This window comes from Cyprinodon variegatus, unplaced genomic scaffold (assembly GCF_000732505.1).
Source record: "Cyprinodon variegatus isolate N-32 unplaced genomic scaffold, C_variegatus-1.0 Scaffold134, whole genome shotgun sequence".
Classification (NCBI taxonomy): domain Eukaryota; kingdom Metazoa; phylum Chordata; class Actinopteri; order Cyprinodontiformes; family Cyprinodontidae; genus Cyprinodon; species Cyprinodon variegatus.
The window spans coordinates 1,044,742-1,058,384 of NW_015150587.1; the positions used below are offsets into that span (position 1 = coordinate 1,044,742).

Below are 13,643 nucleotides of genomic sequence, written 5' to 3' on the forward strand. Positions count from 1 at the left end.
CCTATAGACAGCACCTCAGTGTGATATAAATTTTAGCTAATGTTTCTACTTTTGACCACCTCAAAATGATTTACACCAAGAGAGGCTGGAGTTATTTATAGTTTCAATTCATTCTACAACAGAGATCAGTCCCAGCAGTGCTGTTATAAAGCCCTGTGCAGAAAACTGGAGGTAATGGAAAGGTGACCACTCTTTAAACCCTATATCTCATCTACACCAAAAATATAAACATGAATCGTCTAAATGCTGTGATTTATTTATCTTTTTATCTGGAATTTTGTATATCAGGATCAAGGTGGTGGAAACAGATGAATCTACCATGTTTATGTTGGGTACAGTCAAGCAAGAAAGTTTTTTTTTTTTTGGACCTTTTAAAGTGAGATCCTACCCAGCTTTAAGTCCAACTTAAAAAGTATTTAAGTAGATGCAGAGAGAGACCCACAACTCAGGTGTGAAAATATGTTGTCATTTTTGCATTCTACACCTGCAAAGCTTGTGGTTAAGGCTGATGGGAAGCTGGATGGAGGTAAATACAGAAAATCATGTGAAAGGCTGCAAAATTCTTAAGAGTGAGATATGCGCTTAACTTCCAACAGAAGAACATTTTTGACATACAAACTACTATGGAGTGGTTTTATAAAGACTGTCTGCTGCTCCACTGCAATACCCTGTGCCACCCTTTGCAGACGTTATCTGCTTCAGTAATATTATTCAATTATTTTTGATGGTCCTAATATGTTTACAATCACAGAGAGAATATCTGAATCCTCTGGCATTTTACCAATGCCTCTCTTGTGGCAACAATCACCGCAGATATTTTTCCGTTTCAGTTTTGACCTTATTTTCAGTAGTAATAAAAAAAAAAACTGTGGCCACAATTTAGTTTCTGATTTGATAACCTTTTTACACATGGTAAATGTTGACATTTGCATATCATTCACCCATGAAATTGCAAGGTTTGGTCATTAGAATTTGATCTGCATATTGATGAAAGCAAACACACACACAAAAACAGTTGCAAGCTGTATGCGGTATCGCGAACGCGGATCACCTTGCACCTGCTTTGAAGATCTGCTCTGTACCTGTTTTATAACAGTGAAACTTTCTGAAGATTAGCCCCTTTGTGGTTGCAATGTGAAAACCCCTGAAAAAATTATATGCTTTTGCAAGTCCCTGTACAATGACTCTGTCCATTACCCCAGAGGGTTATTACAGCAACACAGCAGCCCTGTTGCAGCCGATCCACTACTGTCTGGAATATTGCTGAGCTGCATCTGGTCCTCATCTGGACCTGGGGGCTGCTTGGATGTCCACCAATCCAAGCACAATGATTGCCACTGACAACATGGCAATTCTCAGAGCTGACGGTGGCTAAATCAGCATGTCACGGACTAAATCAGACCAATGTGTGTTGATATGAAAACAAGATGTGCAGATGGTCTGTTTAAAAACTCCATACTGTTTTTGAATTGGACTGCAAACATATTTTAAGAGTGGACATGTGAAAGCTTTAACTGTTTCCAAGTAGATTACTTTAATGTATTGTGTTTCAGTAAAGACAAGAACCAAAGTTGTCTCCATATACTCATCTTGCAACATTTTTTTACTTACGAAGCAGAAATTATACATTTCCATCTATTCAATGTGAGAAAATGTAAAAGTAACATGCCAGGTTAGAATTAAATGCTGTGCTATAGTCAGTTTTTCTTTCAGTTTATTTTTTTTTCCAGTTTTTATAGCTGAAAGATTTAGTTTTTGTTTGGGAAGCAGACTGCCTAGGTTTACCAAAATGACATAAAAAGAACAAAATGCACACATTTCAACTTCTGCACTGCAAAAACAAGATAGAAATAAGTCAAAATTTCTTAAATCAAGTTCACAGTATTTACCCTTAATTTGAGTAGGTAAATACGAGTATCTTCTAATCGAATCAGCATTTTTACTATTTAAACAAGATAATTATATGATATGCAAATGAAATAAATGTAAAAAAAAAAAAAAGTATTTTATTTGTCTTGTTCCATCGGCAAAGTGTCTCACTTACCTCCTCAATTCAAGAAAAATGCACTTAATTCAAGAAAAAAATGACTTATTAAGATTTCAATTTTTTGCAGTGTTTCCAGTAGTATCCCTTTTAGACGTGGAGATACAAGGAAAGAGTCATGATTGATTGACCTGAGCTTTTTAGTTGTACCATAATGCATAAATCAGTTTTCCTTTATTACTTTAAGAAATAGTTTTTTTAATTAAAGTTTTATAGATTTAAGATCCTTGGAGATAAACAAATCGCCTAAATGATCACACCTTGCAGGCTTGATAATGTATTCATAGCAGTACATGGAAAAAAAGATTAAAGAGAGGTTTGATCTGTCCTTAGCTTTTCTACTCCTATCTTTTCATTTCTACCTTATTCTCCTCACAACACTGAATACGCTCTGGTCAAGCCACAAAATGGAAACGCATAAGAAAAGACTTTCACAAAGGTTCACCATCAACAAGCAAATTAAAAACACTTTTTTTTTTATTGCTTCTTTAAGTGTAATAAGCCCAACATCTTTTTATTTTTCAGATTGGAGCTGCTGCAATGGACGATCAGAGTCTGTTCCAACACAGCAGTTCTCAGGGCACTGCAGGTCAGTCCAGCACTGAAGGTCAGAGGTCAAACATGATCCGGTGTGGTTGGCTCAGGAAGCAAGGAGGTTTTGTCAAGACCTGGCACAGCCGTTGGTTCGTTCTGAGAGGGGAACTTCTCTACTATTACAAAGATGAGGAGGAGACCAAACCCCTGGTAAGGCTGTTTGTGAACTCAAACTTAGTGGTATATTTGGTAAAGATGAGTATATATATTAAATTAATGAATAAATGTATATCTTTTATCCCTGTAGAATAATCCTGCACTGAGGTGTTGTAAGAAAAAGATAAGATCATATGTAATTAATGTCTTTTTAGTAAAATACATGGATCCAGGCAGGGGTCTTATAGAAAAACAGATGTGCCACTGTGACTAGTGGATGTGACAATGGCACAACATCCCATGTGGCTAGTAACTTGTTACCTTTGCTTAGTTTCATTTACTTTAGTAACTTTAGTGGGAAAAAAATACTTTTCGGAGTATAAATAATATAATATACGATGACGTATCTCTACTCTACGAAATACTTTTTTTACTCTTAAAATAAAATAAAAGTAGTGCTACTTTTATTTAAGTAAAATTTTTGGCTACCCAACCCACCTGTGCACACCATGAACAAGTAATATAAACATTAAGAAAGCCACTACTAAGACACAAGCAGAACATACATCAAGGACCATGCAGTGGATAGTATTTAGTGAGAGCAGAGGAAATACAGGGAAATACAGCAAAAACTAAGAAAACAGTAATAATAGAAAAGAATTAAGTCTCTAAATTCAAGGAATCATTACCTTTTTGCCCTCCCATCACCAACATAAACTTGAGAAGTTAACACTTCTATGACCTAATTGTCAAAAACCTGTCCAGGTGTTAGATTGTGCAAATTCTAAGTCATTCAGGCCATGGCAACCACAAAACAGGTCAAAATCTGAGGCAGCTGGAATTTAGGTCAGTTTTTCTGAAGACATTTCGACACCCATTTAGGAATCTTTGTCAATTCTGTTGGCTCACAGCCCTGACATTGATTGATGCTGCTTAAAAAGATCAGTGTTCCAGCTTTAGGTGCAAGCCAACAGAACTGACAAAGATTTCTGGATATGTGTCAAAACGTCTTCAAAAAACAGTTTGAAAGTCCGGTTGCCTTCGATTTAAGCCTGTTTTGCAGGTGAGTTTGGAAAGAAGCAAATAACTTATTATGTGCTCAGCAAAAACTTTTACACTTTTGAATTTCCAGACCAGAACAGAACAGAATCTCTGCAAAAGTAAACAGAACACCACGTCCTTCTCTTTTACCTTTTCTGTTCAAACAATATCCTCCCTATTCAGGAGGAAACTTTGGCCGATTTGAAACTTTCATTCAGCTCCTCTTTGCATACTGCTTTCTCTGGCTGATTTCCTAGTTACTCTACCTATGCTCAGCCAAACCAAAGCCACATCAGCAGTTAAAGTCTCAAAAGGTTGACTCTTCGGTCACGAAGGGGGGGCTGCTGGCCAGACAGGGAAGAGAAGCTATTCTTCACTGCTAACTTTGGGGAGCTCCAGGTCGCAGGGCGTTTATTTATAGCATAAAGCGACTTTATGTGGGGTCTTTTGAGGTCACTGTCCTAATCCAATTATGAAAGTGGCTCCTAATTAATATAACATAAAAACTGTTTAGTTCACTCCTAGTGGATTTATTACTCTAAACCTTTCACCACCTGCTTTCCTCTCATGCAGTAATTCTCAGCCAAAAACATAAAGAACAAATAACACTGCTGCTTTTGCTGAGAAAAGGAGATTTAATAAAAAAAACTAGGTTATGTTAAGAGCAAGATTTCATGAACATATACAGTATGACTCAACTGCACAAAAGTAATAAAGTTTATCGAAAAAAAAAAGGTATCCTAAGTGCAGAGAAAGGAATCCAAGGTAACCCCCACCCCCCAAAAAAAAATCACATGTAGGACAAAGAGGAGTGTTGAGTCTGGAAAGTCTAACATCTAATTTACAAAGATCAGGACAAGAGCAGGGCAAGAGCAGGGCAAATGCACAGATATCCATCAAGATACATTTAATGATTCCCTTGTCAGTAGTTAAATACTTTGTAACGCAGAGGTGTGCAGCCATATCTAGATCAGCTATTAATTAAGTCTCTCCTGCTGTGACGTCTCTATTTGTTCTCCTTCACATTGCTCTAATTGCTGCCTCCCCCAGTTGGAGAGAGAACAGCCGCCCTTTTCTGTTGCCTGTAGAAGCACAAAAACATGAAAACTGCAGCCTGGTTTGTCAGGTACTGGCTGTACTGCTCTAATCGGATGGAACATTTATGAATTAATGGGGAAACAGTACAGAGACACATAAGCAGAGGTATTTTAGCAATTCAATATAGTTTTTTTTTTTTTTTTTTTTTGAGGGGGGGGTCAAAATGTTTTTAAATTTATTATTGTAATAACTTCTCATAATTTGTTTGAACTTTGAATTTAAAGGAACTTTAGAAAAAGACTTTAATCTGAAACAGATTCATAAGCAAAAACATCACAAACCACCATTGCTTACACAATCCTAGAATGTTTTTTTCAATATAAATGAGAAATGTATGTTTTTAGGTTAAACTCTATTTATCAATACATTAAAGTTTAAATATGATTAACCTCTTTATTTTAGTCCAAAGCATGTTTTAAATTGTGCCTCTAGGTTGAAATAACAAAAAAGGTCTGCAGGTCAGAGTTTCTCGATTTAAAAACAGAAAATTCAATATAACCCAAATTCGACGTTGCAGCAATGACCTGTTTTTTTTTTTTTTTTTTGTTTATTTGTACCAGACACAAAAAAACATAAATGTTTTATTTATACATTGCTTCTTTGATGTTTTGATTTATACAAGAATTTGTACATGAAGACCTCATTTAGCTTATATTTCTATTTGGAGTTAGCGCCACAACAACTAGCACACTCTCTTAACTTGTTACGAAAGGGGACCAAATACGAGTTCAACAACATTATCACAGCTTAGAGCCAAGATTTCAAACTAAAATGATTCCTGGTGTGACTTAAATGACACTAATTCCAAATTAGTTGCGTGAAAAACTGTCACTTTGTTTGTTTAGTGTCAACTATTCAGCCATGATGTGCTTCATAGGGGGGCAGTTATGATAGTGGCACAGTGAGGCTGTATATACATTAGGTGTTATCATAAAAAAGTGGAATAGACAGGGGTAGAATAGATTAAGTACCACATGGTTGTTGATTTTCTGAGTGATAAACTGATAAAGCAATATATTAAAATGATTATAATGTGGCCTCTTACAACTAATCGTCTGGGAAGGCAAGGTAAGTTTATCTGTATCGCACAGTTCAGTATATAAACAGTTCAAAAAGTTTTATATAAATGAAACAGTAAAATAAACACAAAATAAGAGTAGAATGAAAGCAAATAAAGATAAAGACATAATAAAAGCAGGTGGTAAGGCAGGTAGCAAACAATTGGACCACAAACCGCAACTAAAGTACCTAAATTAACAGTTAAACAGTCAAAGGCAGCTGTAAACAATAGTTTTTAACTTTGATTTAAAAGAACTTCTACAGACTTCTGGGAGGTTTTTTTTTGTCTGTTTTTTTACAAAATTAAAATGTACTAAAAAATTCAGCAATAAATGTTTCCATTTTATTTCCCATGTTTTTTTCTTTTATCTGAATTTTGTACCAAATTTGTGTACAAACAGCTTGTTAATCAAAACCAAAACCTATTTACTCAGTCTGACTTCAATAAGAAATCTTTCAAAGTAAGAGTGACATATATTTCCCATGTTTTTTTATGACTCTGAAATCTTATTATGAATGATTCTAAGTTAAGGGACTTTTACTTTCCTGTGTCAGAATATTAAGCTACTTGTCTGATTTAAATTAAAATGGTGTTTAAGAAATTAAAAGAAGACTGTTGGGTTATTATCAGGCACAGCTTTCCAGGACAGAGTTTGAAGTCATTCTCATTCTAAATATCTGTTTAAGACCCCAACTCCAAGCAAAAACTGTATCACCTGCCTAATGCTGCAGTTATCATTGTAATTCATGTGTTTAATCCAATGTCACTATTAGCTTTCATTTCTTAATGGAAGGAATATGCCCTGGAAAAAAGACAGACTCAATTTTGAAATGAAGATAACTAATCATCCATTTTATCTGTTCTTCAATTTTATCTTTTTTTTTTTTATTACATCATATAATTTACATATTTATTACAGCCTTATTGCATCCTGAGATGATTTCTCTGAGAATTCAGATCTGTTTTAATTAGGCTATTTGAGTAGATTTTTCCATTTTACCAGAGTTAGCGGGCATGTCATGGTCCTTTACAGTTTGGTCAATCCTTTCAGAGCAACATGAGGAATCCAAAGAATGGGAGTCAGATGGAGGTGAAGGGTCATTGAAAAGCTTGCATAGGGCAGAGCACGTGTAGGCGTAGCGTCAACATGCCATCTGCCTGCCTTCACTCGTCCATGGAGATGTATGCATGCTAAAGCATGCATGTATACTCACCCAGATTGCTAGATACGCATGCACACACATGCGCTCATATTTCGTCTGGTTTGAGCCACAAACAAAGACAGCTCTCATTCAGTAGCAGGAATGAGATGATTATTACTATTTAAACCACTCAGCCTCCGATCTGTATGCCAGTGAAACAAGAGAGGGGTACATGAATGAATAAAAGAACTGGGGATGAATACATTTAAACTATTCAATGGAATAGGAAATCAGAGACAAGTTAAAATTTTATTAGGATATTACAATTCCAGCCACAACAAGTCTTGGACAGATAGATATTTAAAATTCATAGGATTGAGAAGCCATGTGTGAACAAAGACAAAATGAAAAGTCACAGGTTTTACAATAAACCACATCAAATCTATAATTCAGCAGCACAATAATGTCCTGAATGGCCTTTGTTTCCTCTGTCTAAGATGGAAACTGCTTGACCTTGGCATTTACTAACATTAGTGAAATATTCCCGTAGTTCTAGGATTATGAGATGTGTAGCAATTGGTCTTTTCTCACTTTTATCTGTATCAATAAATTAATTCTTATTTTAATATTGACAAAAACAAAAATGCTGTAGAAAATATTTTATTACATAATAATAATGGGAAACATGAAATGCCAAGAATGAGCATTCTGTATTCCACTTTGATTTTAGGCACGGTCAATTTAACTTCAATCTAATATTCATGCAAGCCTGACATCTTCTCACATCGACACAATGTTTGTATTTCAGTAGCCGGAATTCAGAGGACAGCATTGTTGCATGAGATGTCTTTTATTATCGCCAAGACACACTTCTCCTTGTCAGTATTGCATCTACCCCATCTAATTAGTGTTTTCTAAGAAATATTGCTCTAGAAAACAACCCAGTTTTTAAAGTTCTGTATCACTTGTGTTAAGGAAGCACGTTTGTGCAAGTTTTGGCTTGCCCCCCAAAAGGTGTGCCTACAGTTAACTAAATGCTTTAAGATATGGCATTTCTTCTAAAATAGCATAAATCCTGTCTAGGTGATATCATGTCGTATTTATTATTTAAAGCATTACTGAAATGTCATCTAAAGGTTAATTCAGCAGCATTGTTTCTGGCAGGCAGCATTGGGTTTTTTTTAAACTGTTGACTGGTTGGTTTCCTTTAAATTATACATTATGATTCCTCTCCTACTACAAATAGAAATAGGGCTACACAGGAAACCTAAATAGTCAGTGAAAAAAAAAAAAAAATTTACAATATTTTATCCAAACTGTTTACCTTTTCCACTTTTGAGGCTCTAGACAGAAAAATAAAGGTTACATTATTAAGGTTTTGGGGACAAAAGCACAAATAAATGAATGAGTAATGCATTAGATATACAATATGGTTTTATTTGGTGTTCTTTTGGCAAAAAAAAAAGGATCCTGTCAGATATCGAATAAAAAAGGGTTTTATTCTGCACATGACATGAAATGGATTTAAAACTGGGTATTACTTGAAGTAGCATTTGAATAGATTCACAGCATTATATTAGATTAATACTACAAATTGTATTTTAGCTGACAGCATGGAATAAAATGTTTTATTAAAGCAATAAATCCCTTAAAAACTCACTGATATTTTCCTGTACTGTACCTAAACTGGTCCAGGACATCTTAAAATGCGCCGGTCACACAGAAATAAAACCAAACAAACAAAAAGTTTGATGTTTTAATTTTTTTTTTTTTCATGTTTTTTGTGTTAAAAAAAATGGTTTAAACTCTCTATACATTCCAATTTTTCAACTAGGATTATGACTTGACTGCACCAGACTTCAGAAATCACTTGGTCTCTTCTTTTCTAAAGAAATGGCAATAGACAAAATTATAAAAAGTTAAATTATATCCTAATTTTCAACAAGTTTGCACAAGAATATTTACCTTAAAATAGAGTTTGTAATCAACTTTTGAAGCTCCCTTAGCTGTGACTTGGAAAACATTTTCCAAAACTACCTAGGAAATGTGGTGTGATGTTAGGGAGGTATGAGACACATCTGCAAGATGTTTGCTTGCACAAAGTTTGTTTTATCTTCTATCAAGGCTGTCATGAAGCAGAGCCGCAGTTTTGTTTGTCAGTAAATCTACCATTCGATTACAGAGGCAGACAGGCTGTTAAAGCACCAGTGGAAAGCAAAAGCAAAACCTTGTTGCAGCTGCAGCTGCATGAACCAATTCTGTACTTGCAACAATCCATCTTGATATCCAGGGCACAAAATCATAAGCAGGAAAAATACATTAGTGCTCTAGTTATTTTATTGTAAAAGTAGCATCGAGCTAGTTGCTTTATCTCTATAGACAATCGTAGTCCCTGCCTGGTGTGCCTTCCTCTACTTTAGCTGTCCATGCTGCTCATTCTTGATAACAATAATCTTTTCACTGATTCCGCATACACCATCAACTGCTTTTTTAGTAACTAATGAGAAAATGAGAAAAAAGCTGCACTATAGTACAAAAAACACAGGGTTTTTTCATAGGATCAACTGAGCACTGAAAACATGTGCTTCATTGGCTGTTGGGTCTGCTGCCAACCCTCTATCTTCAAGCTCATCAAATTACATGTGTCCCCACTCAGTCAGCTGTCTGCCTCTTTACTACCAGGCATGCAATCCCATGATAATAATAAAACATCCATATTCTTTGGTGGTCCATTAAAGGTCTATTTCAGTTTTGCATTGAAGTGCTTGGAGCAATAAAAATAAACTATTTCGACATGGCGGGGTTCTGACTTTTCACCTGTCTGTTTGAATTACCCCAAGTATAAGAAGGGCTACTTGTGGAGAACTTATATGTTGCACCTCACTGTCCGACAGATTATCCTGCATAGTAACTCTCAGCACTATGAAAGTCATAAATTATTCAACTTTTTTCACAAATCATACAAAACTGAAAACTCCCACATAAAATAAGGATCTGTGCTCAGCCTCTATTTAACAAATGATTATGAATAAGTCAAGTGGTCCTTCTGCATTTATCAGCACCTCAGTGGGTGGCTAATAGGGATGTGGCTCATACATACAGTAAATATCGCTTCTCCTCTCCTCTACTGGCAACTGTGTTTTTGTTTTTCTCATCACTACATGTTGAAATTGCAATATTCAACATCTTCAGTTCATGTTGGACTATGTTCACACAAGCAGATTCTTTAGGGGTTTGGTTATAGCAAAACTAACACTTGCTGTGCAAATAGAGTCAACCGTCTTCAATGGTTAAAGATAACCCACCTTTAGTATAAGGACGTGTGGTGTTCAATGTAGAACAGCAAGTTACTTTTACTTACTGTAGGTTTTTCATTTCAGAATCACAATAGATAAATTACAAGTAAGGGCAAGTATATTATTGCTGTATTTTATTTACTGTGCAGTAAAGCTTAGAACAGTTAAAAGCTACTACTAATGACCCATATGTATAATCATCTATTAGTTAGTGCTTTTTTGATTTTATTTTAGAGGATCACATGTAAATAATATATTAATATCATTCTGAGTAGGAAGAACTAATGAATTTGTGGTTGTGGTATAGACTAAAGCAGAAAACTAATTCTTGAAGAAAATATTGATGAGCATGATCATGTTCCATTCCTCCAGCATGCTTAGTCATTCAGAAAGTGTTGTCCCATCATGCAAGTTTTTTTTTCTACATCGAAACATTCAGAAATACTGGAATTAGAAACGGGAAATGAATGAATGAAAGTTGCACTTTGACATGGAGTTCTAGTTCCTAATCATCTTAATTTTTCTCTCAGATAAAAAACAAGTAATTATTAGAGCTACATTTTTCAAAGAAAAGAGAACTGCATGAAAGTTTTCCCCATCAGTTTTATTAGTATTGTGTACTTCCAAGGCCTTAAACTGTAAAACTATTACAGCACATTAAGTCAAAAGACCTTTTTGACTTTAACGGGAGTACATAAAATACATTACCATTTCATGCCATTATATAATTTTTTTTTGATGAATCTAGTCTGCTCCAGCAGGGCCATTTATTTTCCCCTTTTCTGTTCTTTTTCAATTTTCCAATAAAAAACTTCTTAACTCAAGTTTTTTCCACATATCTGGAGAACTATAAACCCTCCAGACACTGACCTTTTGTTGCAATAATTGCTTTGGCTCTGAGGGTACCTTACATAGTAAAAGGCACCAGTCCCTTATTCTGCATTACTTAGCATCTGCCGCCTATTATGAGCTTTAAACCTTATCCAGCTCTTGCTTGGCATGTTTTTTTTAGGTGACATGATGCTCTTCTGTGTTGTTATAGAGGGCTCTTCCAAAAAAGTCATTCTGATTCTAATCAACTAACAAAAATAGCACCGGTGGGTGTTCTTATATGAAACTGAGGATGCAGAATTTTTTTTTGTTCTTTTTTTTGGCTGCTTACTTAGAATAAGCTTAACTAAAATCCTATCTTTTCTGCCTATTAGACATTGTGGATCTGGATATGCATAATATGCACATATTGTTATAAAAATGACTTTTCAGTAGATTGAGGCTGACCTGCTTCATTAGAGCTTAAGTAATGCAGTGCTTTAACGTCAGCTGATATAATATTGAGCCTACTGCAGCAAAGATGAGGACATAGTGTGGCCCTTACTCAACAAATATTTGATTTAGTTATCAAGCCCCCACTAATATTGCGCTGAAGCTGTTTGCACATGAAGAACATTTGGATAGATTGCATATAACGTTTCTACTTATGCAGATGACTTTTAACTTTAAACTTCAAATTCCAATGTTTCTTTACTGTCTATGTTATAGTTCAAAGGTCACGGATTAGGGGACCAGGGTCCGGATCTGGACTCACCTGCTGGCTAATCCGGAACCTACCTGATTTAAAACATTTATAAATTACTGCATGTTGTCTGATGACAATGTGTAAAAGTCACTTGCGCCGCTTCTTCTGTTTGTATGGTAAAGCCATTTGTAACTTACGGCACCAGGCTGCACGTGATACAAATCAGCTAATGAGCTGTGTCAGTCCAGGTTGCTGCTGTTAACTACTTTTAGACACAGCAGGCAAACCTGTGGCCAGCCGGGCAATGGGAAAGAAGAAGATGAGAAAAAGAAAGCAAAGAAAGTGTAGACTGCTTGAAGAAGAGTGGTGAACTAGTGAAAGAAAAGTGAAATGCATGCTCAAAGATGACCCTTCACATTTTCAGTATGTTTGGCTCAACCTAAAATGGAAAAACGTTCTATTATTTATATTTTTTATTTAACAATTCAATGTATAACATGGATGCATAAACACTGCATTTTATTTCAGTGTTAAATGCTGTTTTAAGTAACAGATTATAAATAAAAATGTCTCTGAACCTTTACAAGTTGTTGATTTTCTTTATTGGGATGGTGTAATTTTTAATTGGTTACCCCTGCTATAGTTAGTAAGTTTATATTTAAAGACACACTGTGTGACTTTTGGCCACTAGGGGTGCTAAACCTGTAACACTCATGTCTAGTGCCCTTAGAGGCCACAATCGCAGCAGTATTGTTGCAAAAGTCAACAGTCAGCCGGCCAGCCTCCCAAGTCTTTTGATTGGGGACAGCGCTAGGTGTCCAGGTTAATCTCGGATGAACCTGATGCTCTCTAGAAAAGCACCACCAGGACAGGCCGTGTAGCACGGAGGACAAGCGGCGAAGCTCCAGTGAAGAGCCACTGGTTTAGACAGGGCGTTCTATCTTGTCACATGACCATGGAGTGCCTTTAACTAGTTTTAAACTATATTTGCATTTGATTCAATATCCTGTGTATAACAAACACCTCACTGTTGCTATGAAACTAATGTATTTATATTTTTCGAGATTTCCCTTGTGGTTCAGGATGCCAAGGTCCCCTGGCTCCTCTACATCGAGAGGAGCCAGTTGAGGTGGCTCAGGCATCTGATTAGGATGCCTCCTGGATATCTCCCTGGTGAGGTGTTCCAGCGACGTCCCATAGGGAGGAGTCCCAGGGGGAGGCCCAGGACACGCTGGAGGGACTATGATTCTTGTCTGGCCTGGGAGCGCCTTGGGATTCCCACCAGAGTAGCTGGCCCAAGTGGCTGGGTAGAGGGTTACTGGGCCTCCCTACTGAAGCTGCTACCCCCGTGACCCGACCCCGGATAAGCCGAAGAGGATGGATGGATGGATGGATGGATGGATGGATGGATGGATGGATGGATGGATGGATGGATGGATGGATGGATGGATGGATGGATGGATCCCTTGTGGTTTTCATAGTAAATTGTTTACATCATCTCATTTAATGATTAACTGACCCTTTTAGAGTATCAATCTCAGAGTACTAATTTAAAAAAGTGAAATGAGAAACAACATATGGACTGCATACTTGCATACAATAAATAAGAAAGGAAACAAGGACTGAGATCCCTATTGAGTTAGGTTACTGTCTGAAAGGTCATGCAGATGAACAGTAATTACTGGATGAAAAGGAGCTGATCAATCCACCAAGGTTTATTGATCTCACAAATTACTTGTTACAGCCAAGGTCTGCT

The 13,643-nt window shown here is 36.2% G+C and overlaps 1 protein-coding gene across 1 annotated transcript in view; it reads left to right on the forward strand.

The window, feature by feature from the left end:
* The window catches only part of arhgap24 (Rho GTPase activating protein 24), an 80,123-nt gene that overhangs the window by 11,645 nt on the left and 54,835 nt on the right, over positions 1-13,643 (forward strand). The window contains exon 2 of the mRNA XM_015376427.1: positions 2,570-2,788. Within this exon, the coding sequence (XP_015231913.1) occupies positions 2,585-2,788 (204 nt within the window). The 5' untranslated portion in view covers positions 2,570-2,584. The remainder of the gene's footprint in view (positions 1-2,569; positions 2,789-13,643) is intronic.